At 31.7% G+C, this 23,735-nt stretch overlaps 1 protein-coding gene across 4 annotated transcripts in view; it reads right to left on the bottom strand.

Annotated features, from left to right (window-relative positions):
* Positions 1–23,735, bottom strand: part of LOC115880561 (hemicentin-1-like) — a 478,732-nt gene that overhangs the window by 7,979 nt on the left and 447,018 nt on the right. For all 4 annotated transcript variants that reach the window (XM_030897824.1, XM_030897802.1, XM_030897795.1 and 1 more), the window contains exons 5-9: positions 7,525–7,707; positions 4,951–5,132; positions 3,721–4,510; positions 314–882; positions 19–249 (exon numbers count right to left, since the gene is read on the bottom strand). In XM_030897824.1, coding sequence (XP_030753684.1) covers positions 19–249; positions 314–882; positions 3,721–4,510; positions 4,951–5,132; positions 7,525–7,707 — 1,955 coding nt within the window. The remainder of the gene's footprint in view (positions 1–18; positions 250–313; positions 883–3,720; positions 4,511–4,950; positions 5,133–7,524; positions 7,708–23,735) is intronic.

The following is a 23,735-nucleotide window of genomic DNA, read 5'->3' as shown; positions in this document are numbered from 1 at the left end:
TAATGCCATCAAACTTACTTGTAAAGGTAAAGTGTCAATCACTTGCCAGGCAGTAACTGGATGATTATCATTACTGACAGATTCTATCACAGCAACCAGGGGTAAACATGTAGCAGGAATATTTATAGACAGCATATTTGACGATTTATCATAAGCAACTCTTTGAGGTATAGGTATTCGGTCTACTCTGGTTGTAGCTCTAATTTCCTGAGAGTCTTCACCAACTCCTTTAGTGTTCAATGCCTTAACCTTTAAAAATAGAAATAAATATTAATAAAAAGCTCGTTACCACTAAATATTGAATTTTAAATACCTTAAATACATATGACTGATGTTGCTCCAAATGAGTCACATTGCATGGTACGTTCTGTTGACAATCCACTTCAGCCCAATCCATGTTTTTCGAAATTGGACCACACCCTTCTACAAGCCCATTATTTTCCCCAGCTATCCTCTTGTACGAAACAAAATATTTGGTGTTATCAATTCCTCCATTAAAACCAGGTTCCCAGCCCAGTGTCACAAACGTTGGACCAGTAAATAAAGCAGATAGTTTATGAGGTTTTTCTGGTGGTCCCTTAGGCTGTAGTCTTATTTTTGTCTCAATTTTACCCAAATTGTTGATAACCTGGCAGTTATACTCTCCATAATCGTGCTTCTTTATATTGGATACCCTCAGGACGCTGCTGTATATGTCTCCTTCTTCGGGGGATGTTTCTATAATGTAGTGTCCTTCTGAGGAAGAATGAAGTGGACTGAGATTGTTACCAAAGAACCACTTGAATTCGGGTCTGGGATAGGCTTGAACGCGACAGACTACTTTGGCAGTTTCGGAAACGTCATAGGCGACTTTGTTATATTGGTGCAAAACAATTGGTTCATCTGAAAATAACAAAAAATTGGTTATGTTTGAATCTTTTGCGTTACAACTGAAAATTTCACAAATCTATCACAATACATTAAAACTTTATCTTAACCTCTAACACGTGCGTTTCGCTAGTAATGTATACATTGTCAGCGTATTATTTATACTAAAAAAGTTAAATTCCCTTCAGAAGTTTTAATTAAGACTGCGAACTAACCCAGTAAGCACAGAGTAGATGAAGTGAATTTTGGTAGATTTTCTATTAGTATTTAACTTATAATTTCTATAGTCCTCGTGTAGTTTTTCAGTAGTGAAATAACATCGATTTTAACAAACCCAAAATCAGTTTTTTTGTAAAATTAATTTTACAAAAAAAAAAAATGAGTAAACTCAGAGCTAAAAAAGTATCAAAGATTGATATTTGGTTGGTCTGGTTGTTAAAGTACCCAATCGGCTGCTCCATTCCAAAACACATTATGTGTAGAAAACAAACTTGTGAGAAAAACGTTCTCTAGTTTTTTTAGTCGGCTTTTGTAGTGTATTAAAAATGTGTAGATACTAGGTTTTGGGCACGTCATATCTCCGAATATCTTATAGCTATCAACAAACAGGCCAGGTTTAAACGTACAGAAAAACACAGTATATCCAAATATGTAAGAAAACTAATTTCTGAAAAAATGTTGGTTACTGTGTTTTGGAATGGAGCAGCTGCAATTAGCTGAGGTAATAAGGTACCCAATTTTGAAACAGTCCTTTGTAAACTTGTTCGCTATAGTATGAACGTTACTTCTACAGGGTCCGGCAATAGTGCGTCGGGCATCTGTAGCTCCTAGAATAAAATACTCGAGAATTTTGTTTTAGTGCAAACCTAAAGTATGTACCAGGATGTATTTCAGGAAAATATTTTAACTTCTATAGGGTGGCTCAAAAAAGTGTGAGTGGACCTGGATGATTTTTTTTAAATGGAACACCCTGTATATTATTGCATTTTTGGCTTCCTTTGAGATCACTTTACATAACCCTAAGATATGAATAAATATATTTCGATAGTTTCAGTGATAATAAAAAATAAATCCAAAATATATATTTTTCAGTCCTTCTTTGAAAAAATATTAAAAATACAGGAACTGTTCTAAAATGAAATCTATATTAGGTATTTACTTTAGATGGTCTGTTCTTACTTTGCTATAAATATTGTTATTGTATATGGTAATCGTAAATCATACAGGATGTTCAATATTCTACGCCAAACTTTCTAAAATATAAAATATTTTTTCTTTGTTTTTATAAATGGAACACCCTGTATATTATTTTTTTATTAGTTGGAGAGTTAAAAATGAACATTTTTTGTATTTAGAGTATTTCAAAATTTTTAACGGTTTCGCAGATACACGCAGTATTATCTCATATGGCGCTTTCAATGGTAAAATACGAGAGAAAAATCATTGGGTGGCTTTGATGAAAATTTGCTGTGGAAAATGCCATATGAAATATAAAACCGCAAATATCCGCGAAACCGTTAAAAATTTTGAAATACTCTAAATACAAAAAATGTTCATTTTTAATTATCCGTCTATTGAAAAATAATATACAGGGTGTTCCATTTAAAAAAACGAAGAAAAATTATTTTATATTTTAGAAAGTTTGGCGTGGAATTTTGAACATCCTGTATGATTTACGATTCTTATATTTATAGCAAAGTAAGTACAGACCATCTAAAGTAAATACCTAATATAGTTTTGATTTCAGAACAGTTCTTGTATTTTTAATAATAATTTTTAGAAAGACTGAAAAATATATATTTTTTATTTACTTAATTAATATCTCTGAAACTATCGAAATATATTTATTCATATCTTAGGGTTATGTAAAGTGATGTAAAAGGAAGCCAAAAATGCAATTATATACAGGGTGTTCCATTTAAAAAAAATCATCCAGGTCCACCCACACTTTTTTGAGCCACCCTATAGAAGTTAAAATATTTTCCTGAAATACATCCTGGTACATACTTTAGGTTTGCACTTAAACAAAATTCTCAAGTTTTTTATTCTAGGAGCTACAGATGCCCGACGCACTATTGCCGGACCCTGTATAATACGTCCACGGATTATCTTTACAAGAGGAAAAATGTCTTTATTATAAACATTTTGAGAAAAATGTATTCTTATAAAAAATATTGCTTGATCTAAAATGGTTAATCCCGTTTATACTTTTCCAAATTTCCATACTGTTTTAGAGAAAAATACAAGAATATGGAAATATAGTTGAATTTCTTCCCAAAAATCAAAACGCATTCCTATTTCTAATATAATTTCGTGTTCATTCTTTGATAGATTGGCAGTATTATTTTGATTAACGCCATTGCATTAAAGAAGCACAAAACTAACTTATATTCACCTTTCCCGTAGCACTGAACCAAATAAATTTTGTGCTTCTTTAACATATTAAAACAGCAAAAAATATGACGTTAATGAAAATTAATAAAAACCAACCAAACCAAACCAAAGAATAATAACCTAAAAATGATATTACTACAGAAACGCGTTTTAATTTTTGAGGCTTTCAACTATACCTTCATTTTTTAAAATGTTTTCTCTAGGCGGTATGAAAATTTGATAAATATCAACAGAATTAACCATTTCGGAACAAGCAAAAATTTTTTTATGAAGAATGTAAAAAAGTTATCTCCCAAAAAGTTTAATAATGATAAAAAAGTTGTTCCTCTTGTAAAAACATACTGTATGTTACCTCTAATGATATTTTACTTCATAAGTGTAAATCAAAATAAAAATTTTAACCTAATAAAACAATTTGATAATCAGAATTATTAATTATATGATGGATCATAAACTTACGTTCAATTTTCAGATGCATTGTAGATTCAGTTCGCCTCACTTCATTTTGAAAGTTACAAGCATAAACCCCTCTATCCGAAGGCAGAAGTTCATTCCCATTCGGCCTAGCTTTACCGTTAAATCTCAAAACACTCTGTACATTCACCGCTCCATTATTAGATTCGGAATATTCCGTTTTCACCTCGAACATATTCGCATCAGCTGTCAGTTCATCGTGATCTTTCAACCATTTCACGATAGGACGAGGTTTCCCTTTGGCGCTACACGAAATTGAATATGCTGCATCCCCCACTTTCCTGGTCTCAGTTGGTTTTAGTTTGTGTTTAAACGTTGGAGGTTGGTGAACTTCCAAATCCACCGAAGCCATTTCACCAGGACCTAGTTCGTTGGTAGCTTGACAGTTGTAAGTTCCCTCAGCCCCCAGATTTGCGTTGGCGATAGTGTACTTCGTTCCTGTCGCTAGAATGGTTGTTTGGCCGTCAACTCCCACTCTCAACCAGCGATATTGAGGTGCAGGCCAACCAGATGGTGAGGCTGTGCAAGTGAGTGTAACAGCACCTCCTTCAGAGACTACAGGTTTACTGGGTGATACTCTTGCTCGTCCAGGTCGATGGCGTACCAAGAGTTTGACAGTTGCATTTCCTACTCGCTCAAATCTGCGAGCACCTTGGCCTGAAGGGGTTAGGATATTAACTGCACGGCATACGTAGGTTCCAACGTGTTCAGCGGTCACGTGGGATAGTCGCAAAGCATCGCCGGTTTGTCTGAAGTCGGGCCTCTCTTCTTTAAGCTGTAAGAGAATCAGATATAAGCATGGTGTAGTTGTAATTATAAATATTTGATTTTTTTAATTGAACTAAGTTTATAATAACCTTTTCACTATTTTTTCAATTCTAGTATAACTATTTATTACTATTTTAAAAATTTATGTTATAATTCTGTTTATTACAATACAATATTACACAAATTTACTACAATACACCACAATACTTTATTTTAAAAACTTTAGGTACATCAAAAAATGATCAAAAGTGACGTAAAAGATCAAGTTTAATATCTGCTGATGTTAATATGGATAGAGAAACTGGGATCAAAGTTTAAGATAAAGTATTATAGTGTATTGGCTGTGGTATTGTGGATTTTTGAAGTTACTAAGTCAAACAAGATGAGAATTAATGTTTTCTTTATATAATATTTTGCTTTTCTACATAGATAAGAATGGTAACTTACCCATTCAATAGTAACTGGGCTAGGATTGGCTGTCACATTACATTTAATGTAAACCGATTCGCCTTCTTCGATGTCTTTCGTTTTGGCTTCTAAACTGACAATTGGAGCGTAGAGAACATCCAAAGTTATCTCTTTTTCACCGACTTTTCCTAAGCCATTGTCAGCACTACATGTATATTTTCCTTTGAAAAAAGAAATATTAATTAAATATCCAGCATGAATGTTTTATTACATTTATAGGCAAGTCAAGAACAAACTTCTTCAGAAAATTTATAAATTATTATTTATGTTTCTTCATTATGCAGGGTGATTTTGAAAAAAGTGCAAATATTTGTAGGGGTTGCATATTTAGACTCCAAGAACACGTCTATGAGGTTTTTTTGCCAAAAAAAAATGTTGAAAATCGTCCATTTTCTTTAACATTTTCTGTATATTTTAGGAAAGTTTTTAGAGCTATAAATTTTCCTACGATATAATTTCCATGGTTACGGCTTTACTCTATGGTTACGAAACTAAAAGAAATGCATATACAGACAAAATCCGGTGGCTCAAATTTTTTTTTAAAATTTATCATTTTTTTTTAAAACTTCAAACTTGAATAATTCGGTTATTTTTGACTTATTTCAAAAACGGTAAAGGAAAAATAAGTTTCTTTTATCGAGATCTACTAGCCTTGAAAATATCTGCACTTAAGACCCACCCTGTATATTTCATTCGATTCTATTATTAATAAGTTTTACTATACAGGGCGGTCCCAATTTTTATCCGGAAACTTTGGAAACATATCTATAAAAAGGTCCACAGACTTCGAGACAGAGGAAAAATCAAGTCCATTTAGCGTGTGTCGCAATTTTCACACTTTAAAAATTAGTTTTTTATAGCTACTATAGCAACTGCAGCGACTATGAAAAAAGCTGTGTAGTTTTCATAGAAAATAAGAGCACCTGTAATTCGTATGAGAATGTTATAAATCGCTAAAAGAGGTTCCAAATCTCTTGGATTTCTATTAATATTAAATAAATTTTATTAAAAATTGAACTAAAATTGTTAGTATCATAAAAACAATTCAAATTCAAAAATTGTATCAGTCAAATTCCCTCATTTACGGTGAATATTAAAGTAAATATAAATACAGCTCATTCTAAGCTCTACTTATCTTTAAGAAAAATTTAAACCATTGGTGCAATTGGGCCTTAATGCCATTTCGAATGAATAATAGTATTAATAATGTACATTTAATATACATAAACTTTATATCATAGTGTGTATTAAAACTACTAAAACACTTTTAAATTGGTATTATATTAACAACTTTTGTTTTTTTAATCAAAAAAAATAAAAGTAACAAAGTTCTCAATTAAAATATTTGTGGTCCTGAAAAGGACCTTTGTTTTCCCATGTTCGTCAAGGTAGGTATTGGGTAAACGGTAAAAAAAAACAGGATAATGAAATTTAAAAAATTACAAAAATTGTTCAAAAAAGCCTCCCTCTTGCATTAAACAATATTCCAAGCGATCATAAAATCCCCTCCTCACTTTGGATAACATATCAGAGGTGACAGTGTCAAAGGCATTAAATATTTTCTGCCTTAACTGCTCGAGGTTTTGAATTTCCTCATGGCCGTAAATTTTAGATTTTATGTACCCCTATAAAAAGAAATCATTCACCGAGAGGTCAGATGAAATTAAACATCAGTCTAAACAAAACTGTCATTTTTGAAAACTTGTCAAAATTTGGACACACGCTAAATGGACTTGATTTTCCTATGTCTCGAAGTCTGTGGACTTTTCTGTATAGTCTTAAAATGCTCGTTTCACAGATACAGGGTGAAGAACTTTCATTTTTATTTAGTGTTTTTAACTTCAAAAAATAATTTTTGACCATATACATAGTTATTTGACAGAAAAGAAAAATTTAGAAACATTTTTTTTTAATTAATCATAATATTTTATAGAAGAATTATATGATAAAACAGTTTCTGTTGAGCCTTTGGCACAAAAACATCTCCAAATTTATTATTCCAGTCCAATAACTACCTAGCCAACATGTATTTTTTTGTTAATGATAATGTACTGTTTCTTTCTATTCCATATATAATATCTTAAGAACAGTTGCTCGTAGCGATCTTTACCCAGAGACCTTTTTTACGAAAAAAACAGAGGAAATGTTTTTTTCTCTCTTAGAAATGTAATACAGGTTCGGACGAAAAGTTGTTACTTTTCAGAGAGTTAAAATACATAGTAGGTGGTGAGATCTACGAGTAGGGGACATCGAAATAGAATTTCTCATATGAAAAAAACACCAAGACACCAATTTTTATCCAAATATCGACGTTAAAACAGATAGAAATTATTAAAAAAAAATCTACACGCTGTATCTCCAAAACGAAGCAGAATTTTTATACGAATATGCATATATTTATACGAATTTCTTTACTGAGTTTTAATTACAGAATATGTTTCCAAAGCTTTGCGATTCCAACTCGGACCACCCTGTATATTTATTTAAATTCTATTATTAACAAATTCTACTCTATATTCTAAAAAGATGTTCTCTTATATTATATTTCCTTACCTGCATCTTGTATAGAAACTCGATGTATAATATTATTATAGTTCGCACTGATGAACCTTCCATTTCTCATCCATCTGACACCTGTCACTTTGGGTTTGGCATCGACCGAACACTGCAGAGTCGCCTGCGAGTCTCTTTCCACTCTGAGCGGATTTTCCGGGCCGACATCCACTCTGGGAAAGTCTGAAAATAAACGATTTCTATTAGGTTTAATTAATTCAATCGTCGTTCAGCTAAAATCTCGAAAAGTTATGATTAATTTAAATTTTATCTCTTCATTAAAGGATTAGGTCGATCGAAAATGAAGTCTAAACGTTCGTTGAAGCGTGTAAGAAGACAATAGATTTGCTTAAATAGATCCTTAAAGAAAGTTTCGGGTTCTAATTTGGAAGGGAATTGGAAAATATTGGTTTGAATTTGAATTATTAGTTAGTTTGCATGGAAATACGAACTGCAAACCATAGGCAGAATACACACAATACATACAACTTACAAGCGTACAACAACTTCAATCTCAGCGTGTGAGATTGATCATTTTCATTGTTAGTATACGATTTAACTGTGTTTTTACTATTTTTTTTTTAAATTTAGAGTTAATTTATTGAACTATTAGCAATGTACCAATGAGTATGATAAAATAAAAAAATCCTAAACGATAGATCTTGCTTCGTACCTGGCTGTATAAGAACTTACAGTGGAAGAAAGACAAATAAAGAATGGGGTGAAAGAAACCAAAGCCTTTTCAAAGGTCCTAATGTAAGTGGTATATCTAATTAATTAAAAAAATATGGATAGATGTTAAGAAAAACATTCAAATTATATACTGTCAGTGCACAGATTAATTTTAGATTAATTTGTGCACAGATTAATTTTAGATTAATTCGCACACATTTAATTTTAACTCTTTTGAAATAAATTGAGTTCACTATTTATTCATTAATATTTTATTTACGAAAATTTACCTTTACAATTATTAGATGACATTGAATATAATACATCTTGAATTTAATTCTCTACGAAACAGTGACAATTTGCAAAACTTTGCTAATGACATTAAAACTTAAATTCAGAAAATCTAAAGAAAAAACACTATTGGACACAGGAAACATTTCAGCTTAATGTGCATATTCTCTGGTTTCAGCTATAAAAAGTTATGGGATAGAAAGGGTGCAACAGTAGTGTTCATCTTCACTTTCCATTGAAGTTATTCCTGATAGAATACTTTTAATTTTCGTGATTCAGTTTCTGTCAATTGCCGTAAAACCACTACTGGTTTGTTACGAAAGTTTTTAATGTTTTTAAAATGGTATCACACTGAACTGCATGTAAACATATCAATTTTAAATGTTTTTATGAAAAACTATTAATAAATCACTAACACAAACACACCATAAACTATTTAATTCGCATTTGTCATCAAGAAACAACTCTGGAAACAATTACTGTTTACATCAAATCAAAGGTTGAACTGATGATATTTGTTGCTGGAACTTCTATCTTTTTTGTACAACAGTTCTCGGGAAGATTTATTTTAGCAGCTTATATTTTTCTTCGGCCGTGTGTGCACTAAAAAGAACCATATAATGAAACAATTTTATAATAACAACTTAGAAAAAGAATATCTAAAACCGGCATCTGATATAAACTTCTAACTTACTTTTCAAACTCAAATTTAAGGTTTTGTATTCACAATTTTAGCCACGCACATTGTTCAATTAGAAAAAACCACGTTTCTAAAAGCTAAATCTTGTAAAAATATGCCCAAATATTAACTGAACTCTATAATTTATAACAAAATAGTAATTCTTGCCATAAGAAGCTGTGTATTTTTCAATCTCTTTGATCACATGCGCCCCTAACGGCGATTTTCGAACTTCATTTAGATCATGAAATCTGGGCCCAAAATTTTTGCGTTCGATTCGCCTCCTCCTTTTAGACTCCAACTCAATAACTCTTTCAGTCTGAACCAGCGTTGCCACCTCGGTTTCGCAGTTCCGCAATGAATTTTCTCGTGATTTTTATAAATGTCTAATGTCTCTATAAGTACTAGATCTAACAATAAAAAGTACTATTACGAGGTTTACGTTTTTTTAGTTAAATTTTAGGATTAATAGGGGATCATGAAGTGAAAATACTGGAAATATGTCGGCACTTACTTATTAAAATTAAATTTTCTCATAGTCTCATTTCTTCATAGTGTACACCATAATTCCTCTGCGGTTTACCCCTCGTATAATACAGTCTAATATAAATATAAATGTCTCCAAAAAAATTCTATATGGATATTTCGCCACTGCGAGAAAATCTACTACATGTTCGAATTAAAGAATGAATAAATTAACTTTCACAAATCTAAGATTTGTCAGCATTCATGGCACACAGGGCACAGAATAAATTTTAACAACGCCAAAATTACGCCTTTAATAGAACGTCAACGGTTTTTGTAGACGTGTCTGTTTATAAAAAAAAGTGTTCTCGAATAGTTGCATATAAATATTTTAAATAGTTTTTTTATTCTGTGCATTTTTTTGCTTCCGACGACGGAAAGAGATACACTTTTAAGCATTTTTTTGTTTGTTAAGCAAACTTGTTAATCAGTATACCTGATAAGTGCTGACAATTAGTCTCCGTTGGATTAACGCCCAGCAGTGTTTACAAAAAATAACTATTTTATTTTGTAGATTTTCTTGCAGTGGCGAAATACCTATATAGGATTTTTTTGGAGAGATGAATCCGCCACATTGGTATAGACATTTTTTACAAATAAATGTATTGCTCAGGCGTCTGTAGAAGTTAGTAATGTATGGCTATCGTTTATTTGATTTTAATAAACATAGCATAAATAAACCTGACATAAGTAAAAATTATAAACAAATAAAACCAATCACATACAGAGAAAGTTTGTAGGCTTTTTGGTTTTACCTCATTAGGTAAGTAATTATTGTTACCAGGCAGTAATTGTTAATTTTGAGAAAATGTGTCTGACTTTTCCGTGCACTTGAAGAGTACGATTGGATCATTGTTCAAAGTTCTGGTTTCAAAGTTCAAAAGTTTTTAATTAATGATGTTAGGTAAATTAATTATACAGGGTGCTACAAATTCGAGGCACGAGCATTGGTATCTCGGTAACCGTAATAGATACGAACATGGTTAAATTGGGGCAAAGTTGCGCCTTGGGATGTTTTAAGATGCCATTAAAAAAGTTTTAAAAATTTCAAGGATTGCTGAGTTTTTGAAAAAAACGGATTTTTTTGAAAATGAATTTTATTTTTTCCTCTCGTCACTTTTAAGAAAATAAAAAAAACTAATTGGCACATTCTCATAGCTACTTTATGGAAAGAATACTATCATTAAAGAAAGTGTAAAATTTTAAGTGTATGATTGTTCTTGATTATAGAAATTATTTTTTTCCGTGTACCGAGATACCAATGCTCGTATCTCGAATTTGTAGCACCCTGTATACCTCGTCAACCGGTTTCATTATTTGATTATTTATCTCGAGCCTCAAGTACTTTACAGCCTTATCTAAAAAGACACCCTGTTAAAAAAATTAATTAACTTAACTTGCGCCGCGACATCTTAGTGTCAATCAAAATGCCGACTTTTATATTCCGTAAAACATCTAAAACTCATAACAAAATCTTGACGACTCGTAGCACGTTGCTGCCAACGACAGGCGGTAATACTTCTAGTCTATTTATACGAAACGGAATAAAAAGAACGTTAAAGATGATCGAGAGCCACTAGGAAGTCGGATTAGTCAAGTAATGAAAGCGAAAGACAGCTTTTTTTCGATTCGATAGCAAAGATTAGTTAGTGGTTGCGTCGCCGGCAGGAAACTGGTTTTATAAACTGGAAGCGCGTGTTTATTTTTGCTACAAAAATAGCAATTTCATAAATTCCGCCGCAGAGTAGCAGGAGATTATCTGTCAGTCTCTATTTTGCCTTTGATGCAGTTTTATATTGATTTGTTTAGCCTGCGGAATTGCTATCTTAAGGTTATACTAAGGGCTGGCAAAGGTTCGTTTTGGCTCGAGATTTCCGTATGTAAGAAGAGTACAATGCGTTTATAATGTACTGAACAAAGACAGAACAGTGAAAACGTTGCCAAGCGTATGAAATAAACCGAGAATCTGTGCACATCGTTAAAAGACGTGGAACTTAAGGGTTGATTCTCACTATAACTTCCGTTTCCATTCCATATTCGTTCCGTATTTTTATTGTATTGACGCTATACGTAAGCTTCCGTTCCGTATCAGTTCCATACTTTTTATTGTACAATTTATATCATTAGGAAAGTTTTATTTTAAAAATTTGTATCTGTTGAAACAAGTAATATAGTATATTTATATTAGATCTAAAATAGCCGAATAGAAGAAAAAAATTATAAAGTTTTGATATGTTGAGATTAGACGCACCAAAAGGAGACTTTTCAAAATCAAAAGAGTTCTTAACTCTAAAGTGTGAGCTTCACCCCAAAAAACCACCCCCAATACGCCCTTCGATGGTTTTTCGCTTTTTTTCTCAGAACCCGTTGGTCCCACAAAAAAATGTATACTTACCAAAAACATTTCCTATAAAATTTGCTACAAAAAAGGTTCTATTCATTATTTATATTTATCCCATGCATTTCGAGCAATAACCGTTTGAAAAATGGAGTACAAAAAAAATACAGGTCGCCTTTTAAATTATAGTTTCCCAAGGTATTTTAACGTGCTAAATATACACGCAACAGATATAATACTGTATAATATAAACAAAAACATTGCCTATTCCACTAAACTAACATTCATACTTTCATCTACGAGGCATGCTTTTTAAGGAAGTACCGTTTTGCGATTCCGCCGCCGCAGCTCTACGGTCGGCGTTCCGTGCATGCGCGCTGGTTACCTACATCTCTTGTCTATGCACAGACGCCAGTACAGTCTGATTCTTCATTGTATACGTTGTTTATTGAGTGTTTAAGATGCCTCCGACAATCGTGAGCCCCGCCGATTGTGAAGTACGGGCTGTCATACGATTTCTTAGTGCTAAAGGCGTAAAACCGATCGATATTCATCGTGAGATCTGTGAAGTTTACGGACAAAACATTATGAGTGATGGAATGGTAAGGAAATGGGTGAGAGCATTTAAAGATGGCCGCACAAATGTGCATGATGAAGAACGGAGTGGGCGTCCTTCGGTCGTTAATGAAGATTTGGTGCAGAAAGTGGACGAAAAGGTGAAAGAAAACAGACGCTTTACAATTTCATCATTGTGCGACTACTTTCCTCAATGTTCTTGTAGTGTTTTGTATCGCATTGTGACCGAGAACTTGAATTACCGGAAATTGTGTTCACGTTGGGTTCCGAAAATGTTGACGGATTTGCACAAAACCCAACGTTTAGGCAGTGCATTGACTTTCCTTGAGCAGTACCACAATGAAGGTGAAGATTTTTTAGACAAAATTGTTACTGGTGACGAAACATGGGTGGCCTACGTCACACCAGAATCGAAACAACAGTCCATGGAATGGCGACATTCATGATCACCCAAAACAGTGAAGTTTAAGCAAACAATTTCTGCCCGGAAAATCATGTGCACAGTTTTTTGGGACAGAAAAGGAGTATTGCTAGTGGAGTTTCTGCCTCGTAATGAAACAATCAATGCAGCATCTTATTGTGAGACATTGAACAATCTGCGCCGTGCAATCCAAAACAAAAGACGTGGCAAGTTGAGTAAGGGTATTGTTTTGCTGCATGACAATGCCCGTCCACATGTGGCTAATCGGACCAAAGATCTCATCAAATCTTTTAAATGGGAAACTCTAGATCATCCTCCATACAGCCCTGATCTGGCACCCAGTGACTACCATTTATTCCTGCACTTGAAGAAACACCTGGGCGGGCAAAACAGTTGTGATACAGTGGTTAACCAGTCAGGCGGCAGAATTTTATGAGGAGGGTATTGAAAAACTGGTGCCACGTTATGACAAGTGCCTCAATATTCACGGAAATTATGTAGAAAAGTAGATTAAGGTACAGGTTTTCATGTAAAAATAAAATTATTGCGATATCTTTGCACGTTTTTTTTTAATTCCAAAACGGTACTTACTTAAAAAACATGCCTCGTACATATTGTCATCGTCTATAGTTTTTAGAATGTGCTCAGTATTCGAACAACTTTGCCCACGACAGGTTAAATAATAATTTATATTTTTGACAAGAATAACATTTTCTGTGCTATAATCGTTTTCGAGAAAAACTAGAAAAATCACCGCAGTGCGTATTGGGGGTGGTTTTTGGGGGTGAAGCTCACACTTTACAGTTAATTTTAAAAATTAATTTTAAAAAGTCTCCTTTTAATACGTATAACCTCAACATATCAAAACTTTATAATTTTTTTTTCTAAATATGCTAATATCAACGTACTAATAGATTTAATTAAGAGGCGAAAGAATAAATAAATATCAGCAAAATTTTAACAGAGTTGTGAAATGTAAGAACTTGACTGTTTCCGATACGCTTCAGTCCCTCCGTCAAAAAATGTATGGAAGAAAAGGATATGGAACGGATAGTGTGCATTGTCCTATTCATTTACATGATATAATATTTTATGTAAACGGAACGGAAACGGAAGGGAGCTGATATGGAATGGTATAGTGAGAATCAACCTTTAATGAGACATAATCTTTATAAAAATTAAAAAAAAAATTAAGAAGAAAAACAATAAAAAATCAATGGAATTACGCAACTATTTTACCGAAAGCGACTGCACTGTTCTTCAGGCTCGGTCTACTACCGTTTAATCGAACTAGTAAAAAAAAATGATGCGACCCGTCAATAAAAATTCGACAAATTTGCAAGCGATCTAATATCAATCAAAATATATTGCTGTTTATTTAACTGGGTTTTGTAGTAAATTAATCATGCTCCAATATTTTGTCTACATTCTTGAAATTCCTTTAATAGGCACAAACTTACTTTATATCTTCTGGAGTAACTAAAAAACAGAAAAACAGTCAAGAAGTTAAAATTACACAAACAAATGCTTATTGACAAGAGATAAATACAAATTTAGTGACTTCCCGGGATGCGATTGTGGATAATCTCTGGAACGAGCAGTGACGCGGATGTTTTCCTGCATTAAAATGCGACAACAGCTGCCGATCGCGCGCCTAATACCGATTTAATAAATTGCGTAACGAAACCGGTTTGTCTGTCAGACAGAAGCAGCGACGAAAATATTGTAATCAGCATCAGGCGTCAGTTTGAGCCAATGGCCGATATACACTGCAAATTTTGAGAGGGAAGGCGCATTAGCATCATTGAACGCGTGGCAAGCATTATTAAGGCTGTATTTCGTTGCAAAACCAGGCGAACCAGACCGTTAAACTACGGTACGGAGCGGTTCCTGAAAAATATCGGTTTGATACGGAACGGTTTGGTAAAACACTGGAAACGTCAAATGTTGACGTTTTCTAAATTTCAATACCTCTATTATAAAATTTATCTTTTATACATTTTTAATGTTTTATATTCTCTGCTTTTACGTTTGCTTCTGTTCAATGGAGTTTAATATTGAAAAGTACTTTATTAATAAACTATTAAACTCGTTAGACAGCTCAAGTCATGATTTGCAGGGCCAATATTAAAACAGATCAATAATAAATAAACAAATCTAATCAATATTTTTATAGCTTACAAAACATTCAAGATTACTTGTTGTCTTGTTTTTCATGTTTTTGTTTAATTGTTCCTGACTTTAAAAAACAATGGCTGCATGGTAAGTTTAAATTGTCCTAAAAAGTCATTCTATTTAGTTAATGAAATTTATTTACCTTTACTGCCTACCTCCATTGCTTTTGGATGTAAATACCAAATATTATTACAAATTTTAGAAATTAAATAAGAATTTCACTCGAACTTCCAATATTTGCTTGATTTCTGTCACATAAATGACATTGATTGACAAACAAAATCAGAAAAACCAGCTTTCTCTCGCTGGTTAGTTTGGTAACAGTTATAACCGAATTTTTCAGGAACCGTGTTCCGTAATAAGAAAACTTTCAGGAGACCGATAGAAACGGAACATAAAACCATAACCAAGGTAGGCAACGGAATACACCCTAAGTTTGAAATTCAAACGTCATTTGCTAAAAAGACGAAGCGGATACGGGGTGTCCAATTTTCGTGTGTTGAATGGGGTTTTTCGTTTACGAGTAGAGATACATAAATGCGGTTCTTACACATCTGTGCTATTTTCTATGAAACTAAAATGCTATACACAGATTTGTCGTAACCTCCTTGGTTTCAGAAATACTAAGACAAATTGGAAAAATGCTCGACACCCTTCGAATCTTGGTTTTTTTATAACTTATCGAAAAGATGAAAAATGAATCCCGTAGAGTTTTTTACGTAGTGGTGTAACTAGTTTTTATTGGGAGCTGTTATTCTCAAAATATGACTCAAATTTATATTTTATGTAAACGGGACATTGTCTCCCGAAGAAAGGGTTTTAACAAGACCTTAGATTGAAGCTAAAAAACAACGGCGAATGCAGATTATTTGGGGAAAAAATGGAAAAACACCAGAACACCTCACCACTGAGTGCGTCGAGACGACAGCCATTCGTGATACAAACTTTGGTACGACTAATATCGGAGATAGGGAACTACCGTCTCAGATACTGGCTTTTACCAAAACCCTCAGACTGTATGATGAGTAATAACTTAAGAAAGGGAGACAAAATATATCTATAAGGTCGCGGTGGGTAACTTATCCCTTCCCATACAATCCAAAATCAACAATCTTCATATAAAAACAAACTATAATATAAAAGTTAAAATCAATATTTGATATAATATCTGATATATCCAATATATATCGACATGTGTCGAATATATAGCTTCGAAAAAGTATATCGAAAAGTTATTCAAGTATCTCAGAATAAAATAAAAGAAACAGCCTACGTGAAAAAGTTTAGTGTGACACTTATTTCTTTTTTTATGTCCAGAAAATGTAATACGATAGTGTAATTTTAATAACTTAAACAACACATACACGTTTTGTATCATCTTGTCAGCATCAAAATGAAATTCTCTTTCATTTTAAACTGGAACTAGGGCACTATTTATACTCTTGTAAAAATATTTTACGTTTACAATAGAATTTTTGCCGGCTACACGTCAAACAACGGCAAAAGGGAATATTTGAACAAAAATTTAATAAAAGCTGAAGGTCCGCGAATACGAATAAGTTTTTCTTTGTTGGAGCTCTCTTGGCTTTCTATCGGTTTAGTGCAAATTAGTTATACGATTTTTTTGTGGTTTCGTATGTATGAAAACAGGAAATATATGAGCAATCTGATTTTTTGTAATTTAATACTAAACTTGAAATACATGTATAATAAGATATGGTACATCTAACAAAATAACGTAATATTTTAGAGATTTATAATGAAATATATGTAAGCTTTTGTATAATAATAGTTGATAATAGTTATTTTTTTATACAAGACTATAAAATGGTATTTTCTTCCGAAATTAATTCACTTGCGATTTCATCGCTCGTGAATTAATCTTTTCGGTAGACGACAGTGCAATTTTATCGTCGTGTATAAAACAATACTTTTTTTCCATAGCAAGTTACGTTTTAAAAAATATTCAGAAATTATTATTTCAAGGAATTTTTTACGAGCAGAAAAAATATTGTGCTCGGTTGGCGTTATTTTCTATGTAATTTGACAAATAAATAAAGCTGTCTCTTTAGTTGTCAGTTTTGAGTCAATATTTTTTAGTTCTCTTTCGTGTCGATTGCTGATTGAATTGAAGCCAGAAATTGCTCAAAACGAAATAAGTAAATTACCAACAGATATTCAGACTGAGGCGACAAACGCCATATCCAAACTACTTCCATTTAAATCCCGAATAACTTCTGAAAAGGAATACAAAAATTTTCAAAAATGGAAGCAATTAAAAAACGTGCGAGATGAAATAAAGTTTTTAACCTATCCTCGCTGTTAAAGTATCATTTAATGTACTCTTGCGGTTAAAGTACTATTTTTGATAATTTTATCTTGTTAGCGTTTAATTTATTAAAAATAAAATAGTGTAATAATACAGGAGTAATATCCATCCATATTTTATAAATATAGAAATATCGATCAGTAGATTTTCTTTGAAAATTGACAGGTTGCTATATCCTAATTTATTTTGAGATTAGGGAAACAATTTTTGTTACCATGAATAATATAATTTTGAAATAAGTTACTGTGACATTTACTTATTTTATTTAGATACTGGCAGTTATTATATTCACATATACCGGCTGAGTCTTAAATAAGAGCAAATATTTTCAGAGTTGGTAGATCTGGATAAAAGCCACATATTTTCTCTTTACCGTTTTAAAAATTAGTCCAAAATAACCGAGTAATTTTAGTTTGAAAATTTCAAAAAAACACTGAAGGCTGGATTTTCTTTCTTGTTACAAACGTCTTGTTGGAATCTTGTTAGAAATTATTTTTTTTAATGAAAAACTAAAAAATATTTCCAAAATTCTTTTTAAAAAATCAAAATTTTGATTTTTTTACGAAAAATCCTCATAATCGTGTTTCAGGGGTCGAAATATACTTACTCTAAAAATATTTGCACATTTAAGACTCACCCTCTATATGTAGCATAATTTCTCTGTATGTGATTCTCCCTCCGATATCTGTAAATTTCTACAAAGCCGTAATTAAGAGAAGAATACTTTGAATACACACATTTTTTTTATATTGGGCAGTAATAGCAAACTCTAGACAATATTTTTTTATTCATATATCGAAAAATGTTAAATATTGATATGGTACAAGGTGAACAAACGAACCTGATATACAGGGTCGCTGTTATGTATGAAAACGTTCGATTACTAGGTAAAATATAGAAGGTACAACAAAAAGTTAAATAAAATAGTTATAGGGTTTATAAATATCTATTAGCGGGTAATAAATTTAAGTATACAGGGTCGGTCTTAAAGTCGTGGCACATCAAAGTTTTATTTTTTTAATAGAACCCGCTGTATATTATTGCATATTTCGGTTCTTCCTTCAATTCTAAGCAAATATCGAAACACACACAATGTACCTCAAACCAACCTTTTCCGAGTTACTGATTCTTGAAAATATCACTTAAACAATTTCATTTCATTAATTTCGATATGTTCAGTTTCATTTAACGATGCAATTTTGCCGAAACTGTGATACTTAATAGTATTTAACATTATTTCTCAGTTAGCATTTATAGATGAATAAAATGAGTGTATATTAAGTCTAAAAATTACAAAATTTCCGTTAAACATTTCAATTCTTCAATTTATGTACATTGTGTATTACGATTATTGCTTAAAATTGAAGGAAGAATTGAAATATGTAATAATATACAGAAGGTTTCATTTAAAATATAAAGCTTGATGTGACACAACTTTATGACTGACCCTGTATACTTAAATTTACTAGTAGCTAACAGGAATTTAAAAACCCATTACAACAGTATTACAGTTTCGGCAGAATGGTATCATTAAATCAAACCAAACACTTCGAAATTAATTAAATCGAATTGTTTAAGTGATATTTTCAAAAGTCAATACCTCGGAAACGGTTGCTTTGAGGTACATTGTGTGTATTTCGATGTTTGCTTAGAATTGAAATATGTAATAATATACAGGGGGTTTTATTTAAAAAAATGAAACTTTGATGTGCCACGACTTTATGAACGATCCTGTATACCTAAATTTATTACTCGCTGATAGATATTTAAAAATCCTATAACTTTTGTATTTAACTTTTTGCGGTACCTCCTATATTTTACGTAATAATCGACCGTTTCCATGCATAAAAGCGACCCTGTATAAATTAATGAATGGTAACTATACCCAGAATTTCCTCCACTATGAAATTTCTTTGTCAAAGAACTTTTATAAAAGATATTCGGTGAAAAATTTGACATTGTTAATAAACAACATTTCATAAAATGACACGTATTACACGGTCAAATACTTTGATAAAATAAAATCTTTGACAAAGAAATTTGATAGTGCAATACGGGCCTAATAAATAACAGACAGGTATCATTCAGATTATTCAACTCCTTCTGTAAAATCTGACTCCATCACACCGTATTCCAAAACCCTAATTCCATCGAAACCGTGCACCACAAAAGCCGCGAAACGATGAACCGAATTTAAAGTCGGATATCAATCCGTAAATTAGAAACATGTAGCTCGGCGTGGCGGCCCGCCCATCAGCCTTGCACGAAAATTGATTGTTTCTAATTCAAGTTTACGCATAGTTCGGTTTGGGCTTTCGTGTTCGGCATAATTACGGAGGGAGTCACTCGCTCAGTCACGCTGGCAAGACGAGCGACGATGCTGCCGCCGCCTTCAGCTTTCTTGTCAGGTCGCTGGCAGGATCGTGCATCCATGCAGAATATTCGCCAATAAATATTTAACATGTTCCGTGGACCGACAGCTGTGTACGCTCTAAATTTACAACGCCAGTAGTTGCTTTATATATGGCATCTTGTTTGTATCATATAAATTCGATGAAATACATTTTTCACAAAAGTTTTTTTTGGTAAACAGTAGAATTTTCTACTGTTTACCAAAAGGTTAAAATGGTGGAGATGTTTTTACACGTTTATAATTTTTATCTTGTAGCATTTAAATTGTGAAAAATTTGAAACTGAGTTCTGTGACTTATAAAACAGCAAAACACAGACAGAATTACTAGAAAAAAAAACTGAGACAGAATTCTAAAAACAAAATGTTGTTTTTCGTCTAAAGAACCCGTGCAAATAGACGAGATTGTTTCAAAAAGGTTGTTCTTTTTATGCAATACCCATATTTGCATTTTATATATCATTTGAATATTAGTAGATTCTGGGTACAGTTAACATTCGTTAATTTATATATCAGGTTCGTTAGTTGACTTCGAATATCTTAATTTATTAATAATTAATCATCAATATTTAACATTTTTCGATAAATGAATGTAAAAATAGAGTCTGCTATTACTGCCAAATAAGTATAGAAAAATGTGTGTATTCAAAGTATTCTCCCTTAACTTTCCTTGTAAAAATTTACAGATATTGTGAAACCAGATACAGAGAACTTATGCTATATATAGAATATTTTTATGGATAGTATATTTCGACCCCAGAAACACGATTATGAGTTTTTTATCTGACGGAAAAAAATCAAAATTTTGAATTTTGAATTTTTTAAAGTTTTTTTAGTTTTTATTTAAAAAATCATATTTTTTTCATAATATGGCAACATATGTAGTAGATTAAATATACAAGAAAGAAAACCCAGAAAAAGGTCCATTGTTTTTTTTTGGAAATTTTACAAAGTAAAATAACTCGGTTATTTGGGAGTTTTTTTTTGGAAAACGGCAAAGAGAAAATATGTTTCTTTTACCGAGATCTGCCAACCCTGAAAATATTATTTGCACTTATTTAAGCGTCATCCTGTGTATGTGAATATAATAACTCCCAGTATCTATACTATCTGATAGCTGTGTACGCTCTAAATTTATTTTACTCTAAATTAAGGCAAGTAGTTGCTTTATATATGGCGTCTTGTTTGTATCATATTTCGATCAAGTATGAACAGTAGAATTTTTCAGTATTTATTTCAGCAGAAAAAGATTAATAAAGATGTATTAAGTCAAAAATACGTAAAGTTGCTAGGTAACTACTATACCGGGTGTGTTTCAAAATTGGTTCACTCATATAACTTACTTAATTTTTCAGATAAAAAAAAACGAAATCTGGCTCCTTGATTAAAAATTAGTATTTACAGCGATGGCACTCTAGATTGAAATTTAATATACGATTTTTTTCTAAGAAAAGATATCAAAAGTTGACATATGATATTCATAGTCATTCTATTCAGAGTGTCTTTTTCTATCGAATAAAGTAAAAAAATACCGAGGGTGCATTTAAAAAAAAATCAGAAGTTGTAATCATTCCCGATGAAACAGGAAGTGACCGAACACAATTGAATACATCAATCAATCCTAATTTATGTCATATACTAACATACCAAATCTCATTTTTTCACGTTTTTTTTGGACTTATTTCAAAAACGGTAAAATGAAAATATTTTTTACAGTTATTCGAGATCATAAACCAGCCCTAAAAATATTTGTACATATTTAAGACTCACCCTGTATAATAAAGATAAATAATATATCATGTGGTGCATTGCCGTTGCAAACATAGTATCAACGTATCGTATCAACTCCGTAAAAATCTATTAATATCTATTTACTTATAAAAAAAATAAAAACTATTTAGACAGTTCAGACTCCCTAAGTTTCCAACTACGATACACCACCCGGTATGCTTATTAACCTAAACAAAATATTTTTAACTATTAATATAATCTAGTTATTATCTTATTATTACTTATTTTATTTCAATATTGAGATTTATTTTAATCGCATATACTAGATCTGGTCACTTCATCTGCGTGGTCTGTATTTCAATGCATGCGACAGAGATAAATATAAATGACCGGTTGACAAACAGAGAGACAAAATAAACAGTGGAATAAACAACGGCTACAGTGTTGCATTTTAAAAACTTCGTTTATACTATTGTTACAGCTGTAGTAAAATGAGTAACTAATAGACCCTAGATGCAACATTTTTCATAAACGCCTACTAGTGCGATTTGAATATTGATGCAAAATATGGTAATACCGCATATAAGAAATGTATCAACCCAACTTTTATGTCTTTTTAATACATTTGATTTTCCATTAAGCTATCTACATTACTGTCTTACACGTTAAAATCCAGACCACGCAGTTTCGATGATCAAATCTGTAGACCTTGCATAATTTATCTGTATCTGATACGCAAACACACAGGTTATATTTAAATGTTTTTTACGGTTTTATATATTCGTTTATCTAGAAAATGATATATATTGACTATCAATCATAATTATAGGCCATGCAACAATTATCAAAACCTATCGTTTAATAAACAAGTAGTGTAATTTATGAATTAATAATTATTTTTAGATATTTAAGTTTAATTACATGTTTGGCATTTTTCTCATTAAAATTATGATGTAAAAAAATATTAAGACTGTCTTGTTTTAATTATTCCATAGAGTAAATTTAGTTTGAAACTAACATTGTATCTCCTCATATCTATTTGTAGTATTCCTCTTCTAAATTATTCAGGAAAATCGATTCTAAGCCCGTGAACTACAACATTTAACAAATATTGTTTTTCAAATATGACATTAAATATATATCAAAGAAAAACATATTTATTACAGGCTATTATAAGGCGATATTAAATAATTACATGCAAGGAAATTATTCTCTTATAATGAAAAGACCTATTTTATCAATTCTTTGTTTTTTTATTTATTTGTACTGATTAGTAGTAATTTTTTCCATAGCAACTGTTAAAATTGAATGATATCATATTATATATTAAATGATACTTTAACAGCGAGGATAGGTTAAAAATTTTATTTCTTCTCGCACGTTTTTTAATTGCTTCCATTTTTGAAATTTTTGTATTCCTCTTCATAAGTTATTCGGGATTTAAATGGAAGTAGTTTGGATATGGCGTTTGTCGCCTCAGCCTGAATATCTGTTAGTAATTTACTTATTTCGTTTTTAGCCATTTCTGGCACCAATTCAATCAGCAATCGACACGAAAGAGAATTAAAAAATATTGACTCAAAACTGACAACCAAAGAGACAGCTATATTTATTTGTCAAATTACATAGAAACCAACGCAAACCCAGCACAATATTTTTTCTACACGTAATAAATTCCTTGAAATAGTAATTTCTGAATATTCTTTAAAACTTAATTCGCTATGGAAAGAAATATTGTTTTATACACGACGATAAAATTGCATTATCGTCTTGTACAAAAAATAACTATTAATTGATAATGTCTCTATTACGATGTATAATTATTTACATAGAACTCTCCTAAAATAAGATAGCAAACTTTAGGTTAATAAATGCACTTTAAAACTTCGTTATAACACACATAGGTGTTTGTAAATGAAATATTGAGAATATTTAAACCAAGGCTTTTCAAGACAATATGACTCTAACTATAAATCGACGTCAAACTTTCAATTGAAATTTGAACAATGTATCGAATATCAGAACATATTACACAATATTTAATAACCGGATAAAAAAAAACAT

This window comes from Sitophilus oryzae, unplaced genomic scaffold, assembly GCF_002938485.1.
Source record: "Sitophilus oryzae breed Bouriz unplaced genomic scaffold, Soryzae_2.0 scaffold_1081_pilon_pilon, whole genome shotgun sequence".
NCBI lineage: Eukaryota > Metazoa > Arthropoda > Insecta > Coleoptera > Curculionidae > Sitophilus > Sitophilus oryzae.
Note: the sequence above shows the minus strand (reverse complement) of the source record. Positions and strands in the feature narration are given on the sequence as shown.